The sequence below is a fragment of the Hydra vulgaris genome, chromosome 10 (assembly GCF_038396675.1).
Source record: "Hydra vulgaris chromosome 10, alternate assembly HydraT2T_AEP".
NCBI lineage: Eukaryota > Metazoa > Cnidaria > Hydrozoa > Anthoathecata > Hydridae > Hydra > Hydra vulgaris.
The window spans coordinates 18,952,501-18,973,886 of NC_088929.1; the positions used below are offsets into that span (position 1 = coordinate 18,952,501).

At 27.2% G+C, this 21,386-nt stretch overlaps 1 protein-coding gene across 2 annotated transcripts in view; it reads left to right on the forward strand.

Annotated features, from left to right (window-relative positions):
• LOC100198840 (calcium channel flower) overlaps positions 1-5,830 on the forward strand; it is a 26,554-nt gene extending 20,724 nt beyond the window's left edge. For both annotated transcript variants that reach the window (XM_065807418.1, XM_065807416.1), the window contains exons 4-6: positions 3,413-3,541; positions 3,994-4,101; positions 5,589-5,830. In XM_065807418.1, coding sequence (XP_065663490.1) covers positions 3,413-3,541; positions 3,994-4,101; positions 5,589-5,700 — 349 coding nt within the window. In that variant the 3' untranslated portion in view covers positions 5,701-5,830. The remainder of the gene's footprint in view (positions 1-3,412; positions 3,542-3,993; positions 4,102-5,588) is intronic.
• The last annotated feature ends 15,556 nt before the right edge of the window (positions 5,831-21,386 follow it).

The following is a 21,386-nucleotide window of genomic DNA, read 5'->3' on the forward strand; positions in this document are numbered from 1 at the left end:
TTGTTTTGGTAATATTTTTTTTAAATCTACTTAAAGGAATCCCAAAGTGTTGAGACAAGTTGTGTTCATATTTTAAATAAACCATATAAGTTTAGAGTTAAACCAAAACAAATTATTTATAAAGATATTAAAAAAAACATTTTTATTTTTAATGCCATATTGTTTTTTGCAAAGGAAGTTCTGGCTTGTGGATTATTTCTTTTGAAGAAATCTGGTCTGATTAAAGCGTTTAACTTTGACAGCAATAAAATTAAGAATTGTTGTTTAAGTTAAACGTTTGGGATTTCCCTTTTTTAATATGTAAGTATAAAAAATGAATACTCTGTTAGTTCAACAAAGAGAAGTGAATGCAGCTGCGAGTTATTAAAAACAAGTCTCTAATAAAATCTAAAAACCAAAAATAATACTTTTGGAATTAAGTTAAAAATATACGAATAAATTTGTTGGTGAAAACAAAATACTGTTTTTTAAAAGTAGTTATTTAAGAAAAACCAGATTAAAGTTTAATAACATTTTTCATTTTTTCAAAAGTGATATCTGAGAACTGAAATGCTTCATAAATTGAAATACAGTGAAAAAGTTTTATTATAATTGCAAATTAAAAAGGGAAAACACAAGCTTGTGCGTAAGTTATATTTGGAAAAAAACAACCTCTACAGTCAACACACCATTCATTAAACAAACCAGATACTTTTACTAAAAAAACTTAGCAGAATTGTAAGTCTAATAATAGGTTTATAAACAGAAATAAGATAATTATAAATTACAAAAAAATTACAAATTTAGAAATTTCAAAAAAGCTAAAAAGTTTTTTGTTAATATCCTTATAAATAATTTATTTTGGTAAGTTTTTTTGTATAGTTCTGATAAACTTATTTTCCCTCTATAGATCCCTAAACTACTTACTATTTAGGATGAACACTTTTAAAGATGAGATCAACTTTAGGATGAACACTTTTTAGGATGAGATTAACTTTGCGATGAAGCACTCATTAAATTAAGGTTTACTTTAAGAATCAACATATTTTAGGATGAAATTTACTTTAAAATGAAACATATAAATTTTTTTACTGACAAATTCAGATTTTTTGAAAGATAGATTCAATGTGTTTATTTTATAAAACAACCTTTAACCATTCAAACTTTTATGTTAAATTTTTTTAACAAAATTCACTTTCAAGAAAGCTATTTTGATAAAACTTTTTTCAATGAAAATTTCTTTTATACTCAAAGAAAGTTTCATTGAAAAAAAAGCTCAAAACTGATACTTTTTTAAATCTATTTATTGAGCCACAAAACTCTAAATAGCTTGACTTAATTTTGGAGGTGGCTAAAATGATTTATTCTTATTTTTTAAAATAGTAAGAATAAGTAAAAATAGTAAACAGTTGTAAAATTTAGCTAATCTATCAAATAAAATGTATTACAAGAATTCAAATTAGCAAATTAATACGAGTAAAATAAAATTGTTATAAGAACTTTAATTTAAAAAAGTTGTTAAAAAAAGGCTTTTAAATACTAAAAATTGTATAAATTTGTTAGAACTTATCAGGGATTATCTTTTTCCGGATGTTTTTTTCAATTTTTGGTTTTTCTGGATGTCCAAAACGTATTCACACACATATAAGTTTAAGTATAGATTTTTGTAATATATTTCTTTTTTAAGCTTTTTCATTCATACAAAATTAAAAAAAGTTTGAAAAAAAAAGTTATAAACAACTCAGCTAAAAGTTAAGAGAAAAATAAAGGATAAATATTCCAGATAAATAAAAAAAAAAGACCCAAACAATTTTCCAGATTTTTAAAATATGATCTGGATGATTTATAGAACTTATTGATAAATCATTTTTCTAATAAAATTTGAATTGAAAAGCAATTCAAGGAAGGAAAACAATATATATGGCAAGTTAAAAAAAAATTTTAATGAATGTATATTAGAGCTAAACTAAAATTATTTAATGAACATATATTAGAGCTAAACTAAAGTTATTTAATGAACGTACATTAGAGTTAAGCTAAAATTGTTTTAATGAACGTATATTAGAGCTTAACTAAAATTGTTTAATGAACGTATATTAGAGCTAAACTAAAACTGTTTCAATGAACGTATATTAGAGCTAAACTAAAACTGTTTCAATGAATGTATATTAGAGCTAAACTTAAATTATTTAAATAAATGTATATTAGAGCTAAACTTAAATTGTTTCAATGAACGTATATTAGAGCTAAACTAAAATTGTTTTAATGAACGTATATTAGAGCTAAACTAAAATTGTTTAATGAATGTATATTAGAGCTAAACTAAAACTGTTTCAATGAATGTATATTAGAGCTAAACTCAAATTATTTAAATAAATGTATATTAGAGTTAAACTTAAGTTGTTACAATGAACATATATTAGAGTTAAACTAAATTAGTTTTAATAAGTTTTTTTAAAACTAAAATTGACTAGTTAATGTTATTTACTGGCAAAATCTCAAAAAAGTAAATAAACCTTATCGAAGGAGGAGAGCATTTCTAAATGGATTAGTTTGTTTTTTTTACTCATTCAAAAAACAATTGAAATTATGGTTCTGACTTTGATTTTAAAAAAAACATATTTTTGAGAGCACTAGTTGACATATATCTTTTACAAAACAAATTTAGATGTTTCAAACTGTTGTGGTATGAAAATTAAAATTTAAACATTTTAATAACTTATATCTTCAAAGTTGTGGCCTATTTTACCTTTTAACCCTCAGGTGCATTTCTGCCTATTCTTATTTTCAGTTATGAGTCTTTAGTGAAAGATAATGAAGTCCTAAATATGCTGTAATTGATATACAATCATTATCTGAAGGGTTTATCTATTTCAAAATGATTTTATTATAATTTTTTAAAAAATTTAAATGGACATAAAATATTAGTTAAACTTGCAGTTGCAGAAAAAAAAATTGAAAAAGTTAGATTTTATTAATCTTGTATTTATTATCAAAACAATGGTATTTAAATAAGAGTATAAAAAGGTAATGTTTAAGGTCTTATCTTTAAATACCTTTTATAATATATTATATAGACAGAAGTTGTTGCCTATGTATTAATATAATATACTATATAGACAATAACTATTCCAATACAAAACTTAAGCGTTTAAGTGTATTTACTATTATTTTAATTTTAGTTCTGATTTAAATATTAGCAATTCTGTTCATTTAACTTTTACTAATGCCTAAAAGTTTTACAGTGCTTCAAGGCACCTTTTAAATAAAAATGATAATTACGGTAAACTTAACAATTAAAAAAGTACATAATTAAAAAATTTGCATACAAATAAATAAATTACATTTTATAACCAGTATGCATTGTCTAAGTTCCCAAAGACTAAGGACATATCGCACCTGGTTTTTTAACTTTTTGCACCTATTTTTTTAGATCATTAGGTGTTTTAGTTTTGGCATTAGAAGTACCACTATGTTGTTCTTACATTGATTGCTTGGTTCAAGTGAGTAATTGGGTAGAAAGTCACTTCAGATTTTGGATGAGAGGTCTTTTGTACTTAGCGTAGGTTTTTAAGTTTGTTTATATTTTTGAATAATTGAATTGATTGATTTGTATTTCAATTATTTAATTAGCAATATACAAATTTAGTTATTTAATTAGTTTATTCCAAATTTAATTTAGTTTTTATTTAATCAATAATAAAAACTAAATATTTTTTAATTATTTGCATATCAAAATATTTATTGAGTTGTTATTTCATTGGTTATGCAATTATTTTGTTGAGTTATAAACAAGAATGTAAAATTAACAAATATAAACAAGGATGTAAAATTAACAAAAATGATTTTTTTTGAATAATTAACAAGGTGTGATGTAAAATCAACAAGAATGGAATTAAAATATAAAAAAGTAAAATAGTACTCAAAAGCCATGTTTTTTAATATAAATTATTTATACTTTATAATTTCAATTTATTAAAACTACAAAAAATTCATATATTTTTTCCTTTTCAGTGGAGCACTTCCATCTATATTCTTATGTTTGGAATTATCTACAATTATTGGTTCTGGAAGTCTGCTGCTTCTTGCATCACTTTATGGTTTACTTTTCATTGGTAAAAAGTAAGTTTTTGAAAGAGTATTATATAATTTTTATAGAGTATTATATAATAATTAAAAAGTATATTATATAGTATATAAAGTTTTATATAGTTGGATAGGGTGGGGTATTCTAAGTCTATTTTTAGCTATTTTTGATATTGAGGGAAAAATATATATAGCAAAATGATTTTTTTTTGTGTGAAGAAAATCATGATTAGACATGATTAAAAAAAAGTTGTATAAAATTTTGAAAGTTGCCTAAGGAGCATCGATTTAAGTTGTATTCAGTATACCCACATTACTCTGTTTAGTGAGGTAATGTTATTATATAGTATAGTTAAGAGTATTGTATTAGGATTTGTGCTCCAAAACAAAGAATCACAAAAATGGCTCCGTTTTTGATATTCCCATATGACCTATTCGTTCTTGGTTTTTGATGTTTTGATAGTTTCGAAAGTTTTGAGAATCTTATGGGCTACTTGAAAAGAATAAAAGCATTTAGAGTACAGGATCAGTTTTAAATATTTTGTTCTTATATAAAATGGGGAGTAAAGAATTAACAGTTTGCAAAGGTTTAAATCCCCTTAGTTTTTTTCTCATTGTAGTTTATGTCATTTTTGTATCGTCTGGAGACTAAGAAGTGACTTTAAAAAGATTTGTGATTTCGATCCTTATTCCAAAGTATTTGTATTCCAGTGTTTAATCCATTTTCATCTTTTTGGATTCCGCTTCCAATAAATTTGATTTTGAAATTAAAAATATTTTTTTATTGAATGCAAATAACTTGATATGATCAAGTTTGATAAGATGTAAAAATATTTCCGAACGGTCTGGAAATTAGTTAAAGTTTGTAATTTTTTTAACACACTTTACGATGCTACCATTCTTTAAGTTCAATAATTGATCTTCATCTTACCTTGGTCCATTCAGAATTTAATGGACTCTGATCTGAATTAGTTTTGTCACTTAGACAGAGTTGCTTTTGTATTGCTTCTCGTTCAATAGGATGGAAAATCGTATCGGCTTTATACGAATTTCAAGACTTAAAACATTGGCTTGTTGACTTTTTGTATGCAGAATAGTCGTGACCCATTTAACTAAAGAAACGAGGGAAATTTGTTTAGATCAAAGTTTAGCTTATTAAATAAAATTCATTAAGTGAAAGAATCAAATTCGAAGTATTTTAGAATGACAGTTGGTACACGCATTACTTAAGACAAAAGTCGCAATGGTTTTTTCTCTTTGGTGAAAAGTTTCTAGTTTTGTTTCGTCAATATTTTTGCATTTTTGCAGTTTGCATATTACTTACTACCCTAGGTGGTAAATGGTTTAAAGCTATAAGTGTTACTACGCGTGATTCTTTTTTTTTTAAAGAATTCGCGTGTTACTATGCGCAATTCCTTTCTCTTAAGAATACGTGTGGTTTGTTTTAAAATTTTGTAACTTTTTGATAAAAAAAAATGGTTGAAGTTTGTAAACTGGTAATTTATTTGCGTTCTTCATTCTAGGGGAGCTGATAAAGACAAACCGTTTACAAAGAAAGACAGGTCCAACGATATCGAAGTTAAATCATTACTTAAGCCAAAAGATAAAGAGAGCGTAGACTTAAACACTTATTAATGCTCCTTAACTTTTTAAAACGGCAATGTGTTGCATAATTATTGCATTGCTTTTGTATTTAATTATGTTCAGGTATTTATATTTTTGTAGTAAAAATATTTATGAAATAAAAATTTAATTTATTTTCTAATATTTTTAATTGTGCTTTTGATTTCACAAATCACCATTAGCTTAAAGCAGAGTTGTTATCTGTCAAATATGTCTGAGACATATTTTCTGCCGACATAAAATATGTTCCACATATTTTCTATCGACATATTTTGACATAATTTTATGTCTGAATTATTTTCTGCTGACATAAAATATGTCAGACATATTTTCTGTCAACATATTTTGACATAATTTTATGTCTAAATTATTTTCTGCTGACATAAAATATGTCAGACATATTTTCTGTCGACATATTTTGACATAATTTTATGTCTGAATTATTTTCTGCTGACATAAAATATGTCAGACATATTTTCTGTCGACATATTTTGACATAATTTTATGTCTAAATTATTTTCTGCTGACATAAAATATGTTAGACATATTTTCTATCGACATATTTTGACATAATTTTATGTCTGAATTATTTTCTGCTGACATAAAATATGTCAGACATATTTTGACATAATTTTATATCTAAATTATTTGCTGTTTGATATTCTTGAAGAAAAAATCAATCTGACAAATTTATTGCGCATTTTAACTTAATTTACAGAGTTAAGTGAAAATAGTTTAACAGATCTGTTGCTTTTTTGCAATCAATTATGCTTCATAAAACTTTTACTTTAAACCCTATAAGCAAACATCAGTTGTTTCATAAAGGTCTTTTTCTGCCCTTTTTAGCGATGTATTATTTGATAGTATTGACTAATATTGGCATTTATTGACTTATTTATTGATTATGACTTATTTATTGATTATGACTAATATTGAAATTGATAGTATTGACTAATATTGACATTTGATAGTATTGACTAATATTGACTAGTATTGAGGCATCATTTGATAGTATTTGATAGTATTGATTAGTATTGGCGCTTTCCCTTATTAGATTGTAAAAACCATCCAAGCTGAGTTTTTATTATTGAAAGTGGTTTTTATTAGTATGACTAAACTTAAAATTATTTCTTTGATTAAAATAATAATAAAAAAAAAACTTTTTCAGTTATTTTTAATTATTAGTTGATCCTGAAAAAGATTTCATTATGAAAAATTGAATTCAAAAGATTCTATGAAAAAAACGGTTCTTAGAATTTCAAAAAATTCGTGGCAAATTAAATTCATTTAAGCTGAAGAATTTGAAATATTTCACAAAAGTTATATTCAGCTCATTAAATTCATATTAAGAAGACTAACCGGTAATAATTTATAACTAATTACGAATAATATACTTTTAGTTATAATAGTTATGATTTATTTAACAATAAAATAATTGACAATTGCATTATAACAGCATAATTAACTGCCATAAACTTGCATAAAATGTTTTGAGTGAAATATATATTGGAATAATTATTTTTTTCGTTTTCCTTACGATTTAAAGTCAAAAATGGAGAATAATTTATTGAATGAATCAACTATTAGTTAAAAATAACTAAAAATGTTTTTTTTTAAATATTATTTTAATTTACTTTAAGTTTAGTCATATTAATAAAAACCATTTTCAGTAATAAGAACTCAGCTTGAGATGGTTTTTACATTCTAATAAGGGAAATCGCCAATACTAATCCATACTAATCAATACTATCAAATACTATCAAATTCTATCAAATGATGCATCAATACTAGTCGATACTCTCAAATGATACATCGCTAAAAATACTTTGTCAATACTATCAAATGATACATCGCTAAAAAGGGCAGAAAAAGACCTTTATGAAGCAAAAGATATTTGATTATAGTATTTAAAATAAAAGTTTTATGAAGCATAACACAGGTCAACAAAAACAAAATTTTTTTCTGGTGCCAAGAAAACAATTTGTTTTTTATGTAGGATTTCTTATCTTGATTTCAAATATGCAACTCATTTTTTACCATCACGTCAAGTTGTAAAGAGGTTTAGGTTCAAATTTTTAGAATTTGGGGTAAAGTCCCTAATATTGTCGAAAAAAAAGTTGTTCAAAAGTATGTCAACCTGAGTCTTAAAAAAAGCGTATTTTCATAGAGATTTTAAAGATGTTATTCGTTTGTAATAAAAATAAGTATTTTTTGTATTATTGCTGAATAACATTTTGTTGACATTTTTTTAAGAGTCTTTAGCATTTTTTCAAATAATTTTTTTGTCAAAAAATTTTAAGGAAAAATTTTTATGTTTTCTAAAATCTCTATACTATCTTCTAAAATACGCTTTTTTTGATACCCAAGTTGACATACTTTTGAACAACTTTTTTTTTGTCAATATTAGGGACTTTACTCCAAATATTAAAGATCTGAACCCAAATACCTTTACAACTTGACGTGATGGTAAAAAATGAGTTGCATATTTGAAATCAAAATGTGAAATGCAATCCAAAAAACAAGTTGTTTGCTCGGCACCAGAAAAAAATTTTTTTTTTGTTGACCTTCAATTATAATTGATTGCAAAAAAGCAACAAATGTGTTAAACTATTTTTGCTTAACTCGGTAAATTAAGTTGAAATGCGCAATAAATTTGTTAGATTTATTTTTTCTTCAAGAATATCAAACAGCAAATAATTCAGACATAAAATTATGTCAAAATATGTCCATAGAAAATATATCTTACATATTTTATGTCAGCAGAAAATAATTCAGACATAAAATTATGTCAAAATATGTCGACAGAAAATATGTCTGACATTTTATGTCAGCAGAAAATAATTCAGACATAAAATTATGTCAAAATATGTCGACAGAAAATATGTCTGACATATTTTATGTCAGCAGAAAATAATTCAGACATAAAATTATGTTAAAATATGTCAATCAAGAATATGTGGGACATATTTTATGTCGGCAGAAAATATGTTTGAAAATATGTCGACAGATCTGCCAGACATATTATGTCGTAACAACTCTGGCTTAAAGCATTACTTGTTTGTGCACTGCTTTGGATTTCACAAGACACTATTAGCATAAAGCATTACTTGTTTGTGCACTTCTTTGGATTTCACAAGTTACAATTAGCATGAAGCATTACTTGTTTTATACATTTTAATCAAACCAGTTATTTTTTAAGGAATAAACGAACTATCTAATTCAAATCTGTTAAAGAAAATTTTTCCATTAATATTTCATTTTAAATTCATTATAAAAGTCTTAAGAAAAACTCCACAAAAACTTCATTTGCAATCTTTGAAACTATGGTTAATTTGCTGCCTAAATTTGCAAACTATGTAGATCGTTTCTAGTTATGACTCCTCGATAAAGTTTGGACTAAGTAGCTTTTAGAGTATTTCACGTATCAGTTTTGCGAGTAATTTTTCAAATAAAATCTATTATAAAACAGTTTTAAAAAGGTGCTTGAAGCGAACAATAGGGCATTGTACGCTCTTTTAAGCTGTTTTTTCTCGACTTCGTACTTCCGAACCTGCACAAAATGATTGCGTTGTTTACGTTTGCCTGTTTCAATAAAAACACAATAATAAACAAATATTTTATATACTATTGAGTTTTTATTGAAATCACTCCTCTTTGAAATGCTTTGTAAAATTATCTAGTATTTAGTTGTTAGACTTAAAGATGATACAAAGGTATCAGCATTTTTAAAATTCCTACTCCAAATAAGTAATAACCTAATTAACAATGTCCATAGAATAACGCCTGAATGTTATAACCTTTTTTACAATTACTTGGTGCCTTTAATATTTTCAAACTTAACACCCATCTTGTTTTATAGTTCAGGTGTAGAACAAAATATGGACTGACCCCCCAAAATCTTTGAAATCTATTTTAAAGAAAAAAGCCTTAACTATGCTACAAACAAAATTTTCAGTAAACCACTTTGTTGTTCCAAAATCTCATTTAAAACTGAGTGCAAATTGAATTCAGAATTGCCGATTATTTTTGTGGAATATTTTTCCAGAAATTGTTTTAGTAGAAGAAAAAAAAAAAACTTCTGAAAACTAAATCAAAACGCCATTTATCACACGCAAATTCTGATTTATTTTGTTACATATGTTTCTTTAAAAGTAGATAAAATCAAATAATAATTAATTTAGATTAAATCAATTAAAACCTAAAAAAAAAAATACTGAAATTATTTTAATTTACTAAAAATAAAAAAATGACAAAATTAAACATTATTACCAATTACATTTTCTCTTCTAACTTTAATAAAAAATTTAACAAAATTTTTAAAATAAAAATTCTAATAATAACAATTATGTAAAAAAAAAACTAAAAATTTATTAACTATAAATTTCATGCGCTAATTATTTTTTAATAAAATAATATCTAAAGAGGCCCATAAAAACAAAATTGCTCATATCGCGTTTTGAAAATAAACTCTTTACATCATCTTAAATTCATTAAGGATACTATTTATTGATTGATATGAAACAATTATGAAATATGTTAATTGCCTAGAGTACAGCTGTTACCAAATAACTTTTTTTATTTGAAATTGATTAAATAATTTTTTAATTATTTAAATAATTCAAATAATGATAAATTTTGCGCACTAAAAAGTTTCTTTAAAAAACGTAAATTTTTTCTGTCTTTTCTTTTCATTTTTAGTTCAAACATTTTGTTTATATTTTATTCTCACTTGTTCAGCTAACAAAGTCAATTCGACGCTTCTTTGACTGAGTAGTGGCGACATATTTTTTTATTATCAATATAAACTACATGATATATATACTTTTAATTTTGTTCAGATAACGGTAAAGCTACAGTTAAGCGGTATAAAATAATTTTATCTTTTCGCTTGTTGCGCTCTCGTCAGTGGAGGCATTTTAAACATTAGGAATAAATGGTCCCCGTGCCAAACTCTCAGTCGATGTAGCAGCACTTCCTTGGAGTCAGATTATTTTCATACTTCATTAGTCAGATGTCAATTGTCTTAAAAACAAGATTGATTCACCTGAGGTTGTTCTTACCAGACTTGTTGCAGTAGATCTGGCGTCAGCGTATTTTAGGCAACCACCTATAGTAAGTCTGTAAAAAAACAAGTCAGGTTTTACGCATAATATTTAAACTATACTCTTACCCTGAACCCAGGTATAAAGTTTATTTTACTGAAAGCCATACCCTAACCAAATCCTGCGTGTAACCCTAAAGGTCATAGTTAGGGTTTAGTAAGTGTAAAGTTTTCAACAATATTCGTTTTGTATAAAACTTTTTTACGGACTTAAATGTGGGTGCCTGAAATACACGTCTGCCGTAGATCTTATTCCGATTTTTAAGTTGGAGAAAAGTATTTATATTAAGAACGTTTTTCAATATCTTGAGATGAATGGACATCAAAAAAAAATTATCGGTATATGTTTTTAAATTTGCATTTTTTGAAAAGACAGGTTCAATCTCTCAGCATGTTAAGGATTAATGGTTTTATGACTGCAGAAAAAGCATTTAAAATGATTATAAAAAGCTTGAAGATTTTAATTTAGATTTTGATCAAGATATTTTTTATATAGTAACTGATGGTGCTAGTATGATGAAAAAATAAAAAAAAACTTTAAAATATTGTTCATAAACTTTGTCACTCCCATGATATTCATCTTGCTATTGTTGATGTCAACAACAGCAAGATGAATACCATGAATTACAAAATATCATGTTACAAAAAGAAACATTTCAAAGACTTTGACACTGATGATAAACATGACAAAGTTGATGAAATTGATGAAGATTTCAATGATGAACTAAGTGGGAAATGGCAGGAAGAGTTGGGCAACAATGATGTAATTGAATTGCCAGACAATTTTCGTGAAACTATAAAAAAAAATTAGACAAATTGTCATGTTATTCAGAAGATATTTAACCAAAAATGATTTTCTTCAACAACATTGTTTAAAAGAGCTTGAAAAACAACAAGACAAAATAGAATTCTTTGATCAAAATGCTTTCAAGATATCTAACAATAAAAATGTTTTAGATTAATTCATAATGATCTATATATATATATATATATATATATATATATATATATATATATATATATATATATATATATATGTATTTCTTCTTGAACTAACAATTTTTGAATATTTAATTAAAAAAAAAATATATAGTATTTAATTATAATTATAGTATTAAATTATAAATTGAATTTTATTAAATTTGAGGATTTTTTTACTAAATGTAAGTATACATTTCCTTAATCATATACTGTGCAGCGTATGATTGGGGTTCGAGTCCCTATGACTGCAATTTGTTACTTAATAAACGCGTTGCTTTTACATGGTGTGCCCACTGGGTTAAGTTAATTTATTAGTACTTTTCAACCAATACAGGGTAACCAGAAAGTTCTGGCACTCATTTTTAATAGTCTATTAGACTTAAGAAAATGTATTATTTTTCAATACTTTTGTTTCCATTTCATTCCTATGTCAATTCTTAATCGTATTCAGGCATTTTTTATTATTTAAATCTATTTTATTTTTAGTATGAAAGTCACAAAAGACCATCGAGTTTCTATAGAGCATTTGTTCTTTAGTGGATGCACTGGAGCAGAGATAGCAAAAGACTTAAAATTCATCGAAGAACTGTCTATAACAATTTGAAACGTTTAAAGTAGACTGGCAGCACCCAAGACAAGCCTAGAAGTGGAAGACCACCGACATTAGTAGCAAAATTATTATCAAAAAAGTGCGTGATAGAATTCGTCGAAATCTAAGGAGGTTGATGAGAAAAATGGCAAATTATTTGCAAATAGGTCGTGAATCCCTGAAAAAAATATGCAAGGATAAGCTAAAACTTATCCCATACAAGATCCAAAAAGCTCATCTTCTTACAGACAATATGAAGAAAGTAAGAATGGAATGATGCAAGCTTTTGCTCAAACGTTTTTCTTCGGCGCGCCACTCAGGAATTGTTTTCACTAATGAATGTTTATTCAATGTTGAAACTTTCTTAAACCATCAAAATGATCGGATATTGTCCAGAACTATCATTGATGCAAACATGAAGGGTTGAATTGCTTCGATGTCCTTATAAAAGAAGTACTTCCATGGTCCCAATCACACTTTGGTACAAAGCCCTGGATATTTCAACAGGATTCAGCTCCTGCCCACACAGCAAAAATCGTTCCAGGGTGGTGCAAAAATAATTTTCCTGATTTTATCAGCGCCCAAGAATGGCCTCCCTACTCGCCAGATCTCAACCCGTTGGATTATTCCGTGTGGTCAGTTTTGAAGACCAAGGCATGTTCTATCCCTCATAGGAATTTGGACTCTTAGCGCCGAGTACTTCAGAAGGAATGGAATAATCTTTCTCCAGAATACCTGCGCGCCGCAGTCAATGATTTCCCCAAGAGACTTAGGGCCTGTATCAAAGCTAAAGGCGGTTATTTCGAAATCTAATGTTGTAATGTGATTGTTAGTTGTTAGAATAAAGCTTATTTTTAATCTTATTCGCCTTTTTTAAATTTAATCGTTTTATGGCAATTTTACTATATGCCAGAACTTTCTGGTCACCCTGTAATTAGAGTAAAGCTGTTGAAATTTAGCTAACGCATTTTTATAGAAAATTGAAGAAAAAATTGTTAAAAACTTTGATTTTTTGAACCTCTCTATAGAATGGTTACTATGGTTACTACAACTAATAAAACACTCAAAAAATTTATATAATTGCTATTACTTTCCTATTTTGTCTTTGCAATTACTATTTATCTATTTATAATTACTATTTATCTATTTATAATTACTATTTATCTATTTATAATTACTATTTATCTATTTATAATTACTATTTATCTATTTATAATTACTATTTATCTATTTATAATTACTATTTATCTATTTATAATTACTATTTATCTATTTATAATTACTATTTATCTATTTATAATTACTATTTATCTATTTATAATTACTATTTATCTATTTATAATTACTATTTATCTATTTATAATTACTATTTATCTATTTAGTGCGGCCGTGGCGCAGTGGTTAGAGCGCTTGCTTTATAAGCAGGAGATCCAGGTTCGAAACGAGCCTTGGACATATTTTCGCGTCACGGTAAGGAAGGAGGCGTGAACTTTCTGGTTAAATGCACATCCGCGGTGCTCTGTGACAAGACCGTTAGGTCTTCTTGGGGCACCTAAATAACAGTATAAAAAAAAAAAAAAAAAAAAAAAAATTATAATTACTATTTATCTATTTATAATTACTATTTATCTATTTATAATTACTATTTATCTATTTATAATTACTATTTATCTATTTATAATTACTATTTATCTATTTATAATTACTATTTATCTATTTATAATCACTATTTATCTATTTATAATTACTATTTATCTATTTATAATTACTATTACAGAAACAAGAAGGAAATACAATTTCTTATTTCTGTAAAAGATTTGGACACCTTATAACTTGATTCTATTTTTCATACTGCTTTAAAATATTACATTATTTTTGTTTGTAATCTTAGAATAATTATAAATCAGTTAAAGGTTCAAAACCTAAAAATAAATTTTCAACATTGATCATGTATTTTTTTAATATTGTGCTTTTCAGTAAGACATAAACTTTCTAAAAGTTCGATTGATGATACTAAAGTTAATGAAAAAAATTTAGTTTGGTTTCATTCGAAACCTTCAAAATAATGATGTTTCCTGTGTTTCCTATATTTAGTTATTGTGATTCAGTTGCTCATTGCGAAAAATCACAGAAAACAAGTGAGACAAAAAATGTGATAACTTGCATTAAGCGAATTGAGCATGTAGCAATCTCTTCATTTGTAAAAGATTTTTTATTATGTGTTGCCAGTAATTGTTTTAATATTAGTGAATAGCAAGTTTGATTTTTTAACAGCCTGATAAGCAGATATACTATATTTCGAAGGAAAATAGTTGAAATATTCTTTATTTTAAAAAACGAATGCAGTTAGTTTTCACTCAACAGAAACTTTGCATGGAGAGTAGAGCTGCTTTTTTTTTAAACCCAAACTAGTAGGAATAGCTATCTGCTATATTAAGAGATATAAATAAAATTAAATATTCGAGAAGTTTCGTAAAGATGTGTAAAATACTTATTCCACGGTAATTATGTGGATGATTACATTTACTGTCTTACTCTATGTAGCTATAGAACTACGTCATACATTGGTATCCCAACAATCCGATTTAAATAATTTGTACCACACAGTTTTATTAAAATTTCATATACGTTTTAAAAAACCTACCTAAATTACTTCCGTTTTCAAATAATAGACTGTGTCACATAAATTAATTTAAAAAAATCCTAAAGATATACGGGGGAAGGGGGTGATCGCCCCCATATGGATTTACCCTTAGATTCAAAATATCACTCTTGAGTCCTTAATACAAGGAGAAGGCGAATAAAATCAGGTAAGTGGGAATTTTATTTCCACCCTATCTTTTAACCCCTACCCCCCATCCTTTCCCAGGATGGGCGGCAGGCGGTTAAAAGAAAAGAAAAGGGGATTTTCCTCATATCTGATAAACGGGGGGTTGTAGTAATAATTTATAACTTATAAATCCAAACGAATATTTTTTATAAACCACGCATAAAACTATTAAATTCTAGCGTGGCCTGTGGTCAAATGCGCATTTTCTAACAGCTGCTTTATCACAATTTTAATAGGATTTAATGTGTTGATATAAGTTTTACACTTTAGTGAGAAATAAACCAAAAGTTTATTTTCAACTAACCGAGATTTACTAGGTCAACGAATTTAAATTTAAAATATAATTAAACGTCACCCCTCCCCTCACCTCTCTTTGTATTAAGGACTCGAGAGTAATTGAATCGGCTCATGCTAAAAGGGGAGTAGAAAACAACACATAGTTTTGAAAAAAGATGTAAATTTTTGTGTATAAATTCTTTATTACCCCAGTTATCATGAAACACACTTGATTAATGACATTAATGATTTTTTTTTTACATGAAAGATTTATAAAAGTTGCTTAACTTATCCCCTTTTAGCTAAATTCGAAAAAAAGACAGGTTAATGAGTTTAAAAAAAAATGTTCTTTACTAAAAACACCAAGAAATCAGTATTTACATACACTCCTATATATAATGAACTAATTTTAGAAATATACACTGACTTCAAAGAAATCTCTTTAGTTTGAGATAAGCAATAGAAGCAACTTAGTCATCATTTTCAACTTCAACAACTTCGGTTGTTGGCCACATATAAATTTCAGCATAAAAGCCTTCAAATTCCCCTGGAATGTAGGGTTGTAGTCTTTTTGTTTACCATTTTTTCAATCTTTATTGGTACATTTTCTGCATGGTAAGCGTCTTTACTTGGAAAAACATAAGTTCGGGCAACACGTTGCTCTAAAGGAAAAGCTATGGTTCATTATAGAATTGATGAAAGGTCAGCCAATAATTTCCTTAGATAGAAATTTTATTTCGTATGTGCAGTGCATAAACTTGCTTAAAAGTACTGAAAAGTACTGGTTTTTTTCATTTTCAAATTTGCCTTTCAACTTACCTTTGGTTTCATCGGAAACACAACTTTTTTTTGTAAAATTGCGACCACCACGTCTTAAAGTCTAAAATTTCTGAAGACGAAACTTTTTGTACCACAAATTTATCATTTTTGGAGGATGTCTTAATAAGGTCACATACTTAATCTACTGTGTACAGTCTATCGTGTTGGTTTAGTTTTCGCATTATTATGCTAAAACCCGTATCACACGATAGAAAGGAGTGCCCTCTTATTGGCTAGAATTGCTCAATCTTTTCAAGTTTCTTTAAATCAGTCATGGCTAAAAGTAGTCTAGATAATGAATTTTTACCCCAACAATTATTTAAGAATAAGTGGAGTTCGGTAAACTGCTTCTCTATCTTCATTAAATAGTTAAATAGAAGGGAACACACTACATCTGGGCACTTGCATCCTGTGTCTTGGTGGTAAACAAAAATGTGTGCTTTGTTACTTTTATTGTTATGAACACAAATAACATGAACTGAAAGTTGCCTCAGATAGAAAGTTTCTTGCACTGGGATTTTTATGAGGCATCAAGATAGCATATAGGTTTTCCAAGATAATGGTTTCCCATAGTTGGAAAGCTTTCAATAGCACATTGAAAGCTTTCCAGCTATGTTTCTCTTGCAGCTAAAAGAAACAAAAAATACATTTATACTGCGTATTACTAAAAATTTTATCTGTGAAAATGAAATTGTAAAACTATTAGTAATATTAAATTCAAAAAAAATTACCTGCAGGGTAAGCCAGTGTACTTTTGAGGTACAGTATTTCCTTGGTAGTTAACAAATTATTCACCTTTTATTCTGGCAATTTTTATAATGTTTCTCTTCCAAAGGCTTGGATCAGCTTTCCTTTTTTTTGCTGACATTTTCTTAAGAAACTCATCACTTTCTTCTGAATTTATTTCCATGTTTCACTTATTTATGATAAGAGTAAGTACACAAAACATTAAGTTTGTTTATAAAGTAGATTATTATTTAGGTTAAACTATACAGCAAAATACAATAGCATAAGATTAAGAATTCAAGATATAAAGTTAAACATAAAAAAGGGGTATTTAAATAGAAGAGAAGGGGTGGCATGGCCTACTTAAATACACGGCCTTCTATTCTGCTTAAACCGGAAAAAAATAGAAGGCCAGTTAAAAAAACGCATATTTTGTCGGATGGACAATCTTTCTCAAAATATTTTAATTATTAAGCTATAAATTTCAAGTAAGTAAATCTGGCACAGGATAAAAAAATTTGCGTTGACTTAATTGAAGTATATACTATACTTCACTAAACTTTCTAAAATTTTAGGCTTTTTTTTAGGTTTCTTTTCAGTAATAAATAGTAATCATGATTAATAAATATTTTTATTGAAAACAACACAACATTTATTAACCTTCATAATTATATATTACTTAAATGATTATAGAAAGACATGGGTTATATTTGTCAGTAGAATTTTTAAGATATTCAAGGACTGTACAAGAAATAAGAATACACAAATTCTCGAAAGTAAGCTTTAAAAGTATTTAAAATTTTTTTACACAAACTATTTAAAAATGTGAAACAAAAGATTCTTATTTTTTTCTCTGTCTTTTTTTAAAGGCAACAATGTTATCTGCAACAATAGAATCGCTGACTCTCTTTTTGATGTTATTAATATTTGAAATAGCAGTGTGTATAATTTCCTTTCCACAATTTTGGTGATTTGAACATAAAAATGGTTGGTAACTTTCTCTACTGCCAAGAACTAACTTTGCAGCTTTACGGTGTTGCATTTGAGATAAATAAATAACATCAAATACATGATCTAACATAGCAAAACTATCACAGACATATTCTAAAAGGGCTAGTGATGGAGTTGTTAGCCCACCTCTGGACAATTTATTTAAATAACTATAGTCATTCGACTCCTGTTAACAATGTTGACTACAAAGCAACTTGCAACACATTTTAAACTTCTTAATCAGTTTTTTGGCAATAAAACCAGCAATATAAGTAGCAACATCACGCGAATCATCTGATAAAATCACACAATCATAATCTCTTTCTTTGATCTGATCCATCAAGGATCTAGCATGTTGTGTATCTTGAACATCATTAATATCATTTTCAAATATTTTAATTCCTTCCTTTATTAAACTTTTTATTTGGATTATCTTCTCACTATAGATAACATCTTTCAAACTGACAAGAAACCTGCCACCACTCATTTGGCGGTATTGTCCAAATCTTCTTTCTAACGGATCACTTTGAAAACAAGCAGTCAATATAAATTTATAATTATCTTCCAATAGATCTTCTATTAAAGAAGCTTGACATAATAAAGTTCTTTGTAGCGCTGATGATGTTTGAGGAGATAATGTATATTTCTCAAAATTTGGGATTTTGGTGTTTTTCCATTTATTTAACCATTCAGCGAAAGCTCGAAAAAACGCAGGTTTTTTATCATTAATAAAAGCAGCATTTCCAAGACAGTTATTAGAAAACTGATTTTTTGAATTTGTAATTGTCCACCATTTATTAAAAAGAGTTAGGAGAGATGCAATATCTAAACGGTTGGGAAAATATGATTCTATTGCTGCTGCTGTAGTTTCATGGAAGATACCTAAAGCAACAGTGACATTTTGCTTGTAGTTTCCAGGATGGACAACTTCGCTATTTATTTTTGGTGCTTTTTTCAAACTTACATCCAACAGACTGTCCTTTTCTAATAAATCATGAAATATTTTCCACAATATTTCTCCTGGTTGAACGTGAATTTCATCTTTAAAAGCTGAAAAATGAAATTCTGGAAAAATAAACCTTTTTTTATTTAGTAAGTTGTTTCAAATGTTTTTAATCAGATGCACTGTGTCAAAGAATAGGTAAATTTTTGTGATTCTACATTAATAAACAAATCATCTGGTTTTTTACCATTTGCATCAAGCAATTTTGTAAAAGAGGAAACATTTGAAGCATGATTGTCACAAACAACACCTTGAACATTAAAACTATATTTTATTAAAGATTGAATCAAGCTGAGAATTTCAGTTTTCAACCAATCACTGTTTAATTTTATAATTGGAATTGCTTTGATGACACAAGAGGTATTTTCTTTTATACCAACTACCATGAAAGAAACAATGCTTCTATAACATTCATTTTCTTCACTAATTCCAATTACATCTCCACCAGAATATTCTGCCCATTTTTTGTAAATGATAGCAGTAAATGATAAGACTTCAGCAGTAAATGATAAGACTTCAGCAGTAAATGATAAGTTTGCAATGATGTGTAACGCAACATCAAGGCAAATTGAAGCATATTTTAAGAATAAATTTGATTTTTTTTTATTTGGTGACTTTTAAGTTCTTCAAGAATGGAAGACAACTTTTCTTTTTCGATGCTAAAATGTGAATTGAAGTTTTCCAGCATACTCCTTCTCTTTAACATACATTGATGGGTTACTCTGAGCCAAGGTGGCAAAGAAACTGTAAGATTTTATAAAAAAGTTTGACATGAAGATTTTTGTCAATACGAATACATTCAGCAATTTTAGGTATGTGAAGTTCATTTTGAATAATTTTATGGAACACGACACAATCATCGAATTTGGAAAATAAATATCCTATTGGTAAATCAGCAACTGTAAGAGAATTAAGATCTTCAATAATATCATTTGACAAAAACTTCTGATATTCATCTTCTTGAAAAATTCTTTTAGTTGGTGATTTTCTTGGTATAAACATAGCTGGAAGTGAAGCTGTTGCAATGCTGGCCGGGTATATTGTAGGAACAGGCTTCAAATTATACAACAAACGAAATCGTTTTTCTGATGCTCCTTTGTGTACTAAACTTTCATCAAAATCTTTTAAGCAAATCACAAATGATTTAGAGACAGTCCAACAATTTCTATTTACAAATCTAATCTATAACTTTCTCAAGTCATCATCTTTTGGAAAACCAAAGACTGGCATTACTTCCCCACCATTATAACTTGAGGTACAACCGACAACACAGCATTTATTAACCATTATTATTATTAATAATTAAAAAGTAGCCACAAATAACAATACGAAGTTGTTGAAGTTTAGTAGAGATGTCAATTAATCTTGCGCGAAAATTTTTATCCGGTTCCAGATTTTTATCCTGTTCCAGATACTTACTTAACATTTATAGCGCAATATTCAAAGTATTTTGAGAAAGTTTGTCCACATAATGGAATATACGTTTTTTTAAGTGGCCTTCTATTTTTTTTCGATTTAAGCAGAATAGAAGGCTGTGTATTTAAGTAGGCCATGGGGGTGGGGTGAATTTTTTTATAACTATATTTATATCGGTCAGTTCGTGAAAACTTTCTATCTGACGAGATTTTACAATAAAAGTATTTTTTACGAAAAATTTTAATTTATAAATTCAAAACTACTATTTTTTGCAAAACATAAAACTATTTAATTTTAGTGTGGCTCGCGGTCAAATGCTCATTTTCTAACAGCTGTTTTATCATAATAGGATTTAATATGGCTACGTAAGTTCATAATATATACGATAAACGGCATAAGAGGAACTTTTATGCTTAAAGAGGATAAGTCAGTGACTTTACTCCTTCTAGAATGAACAATGTTAATGTTACAATTCATGTGTTCATTGAACAGCTCCACAATCGATTGCAGTTACTGTGGTCACCAAGCATCTAACATATCTAATTTTATCATAAATAATTGAAACCTGTTCTTAAAACATCAAAACCATTATTAACTCATTTTTCAATTTTTGTGACATCTCTTTTTAGCATGACCCGATTCAGTGTTTGGAAGAACGCGTTCCAAAAGGAACGAGTTCCTTGAACTAGTTCCTTTTTTGAACGAAGCTTAGAACTGGTTCCTTATATTATAACTGGTTCCTTATATTATAACTGGTTCCTTATATTATAGCTGGTTTTAGTTGGCGGAATGAATCCGATTATTGATATTGTTAGTGATGTTCCAGTTATTGAAAGTGTCAGAAATTATGCATGTAATAATAATACTGAAGTTAGTGGTAAGTTTGTATAAAATATGCTGTTACTTTCTATCTATTTTATATTGCATTGACTTAAGTTTATTATTTTTAAAGTAAGTTTATTAACTA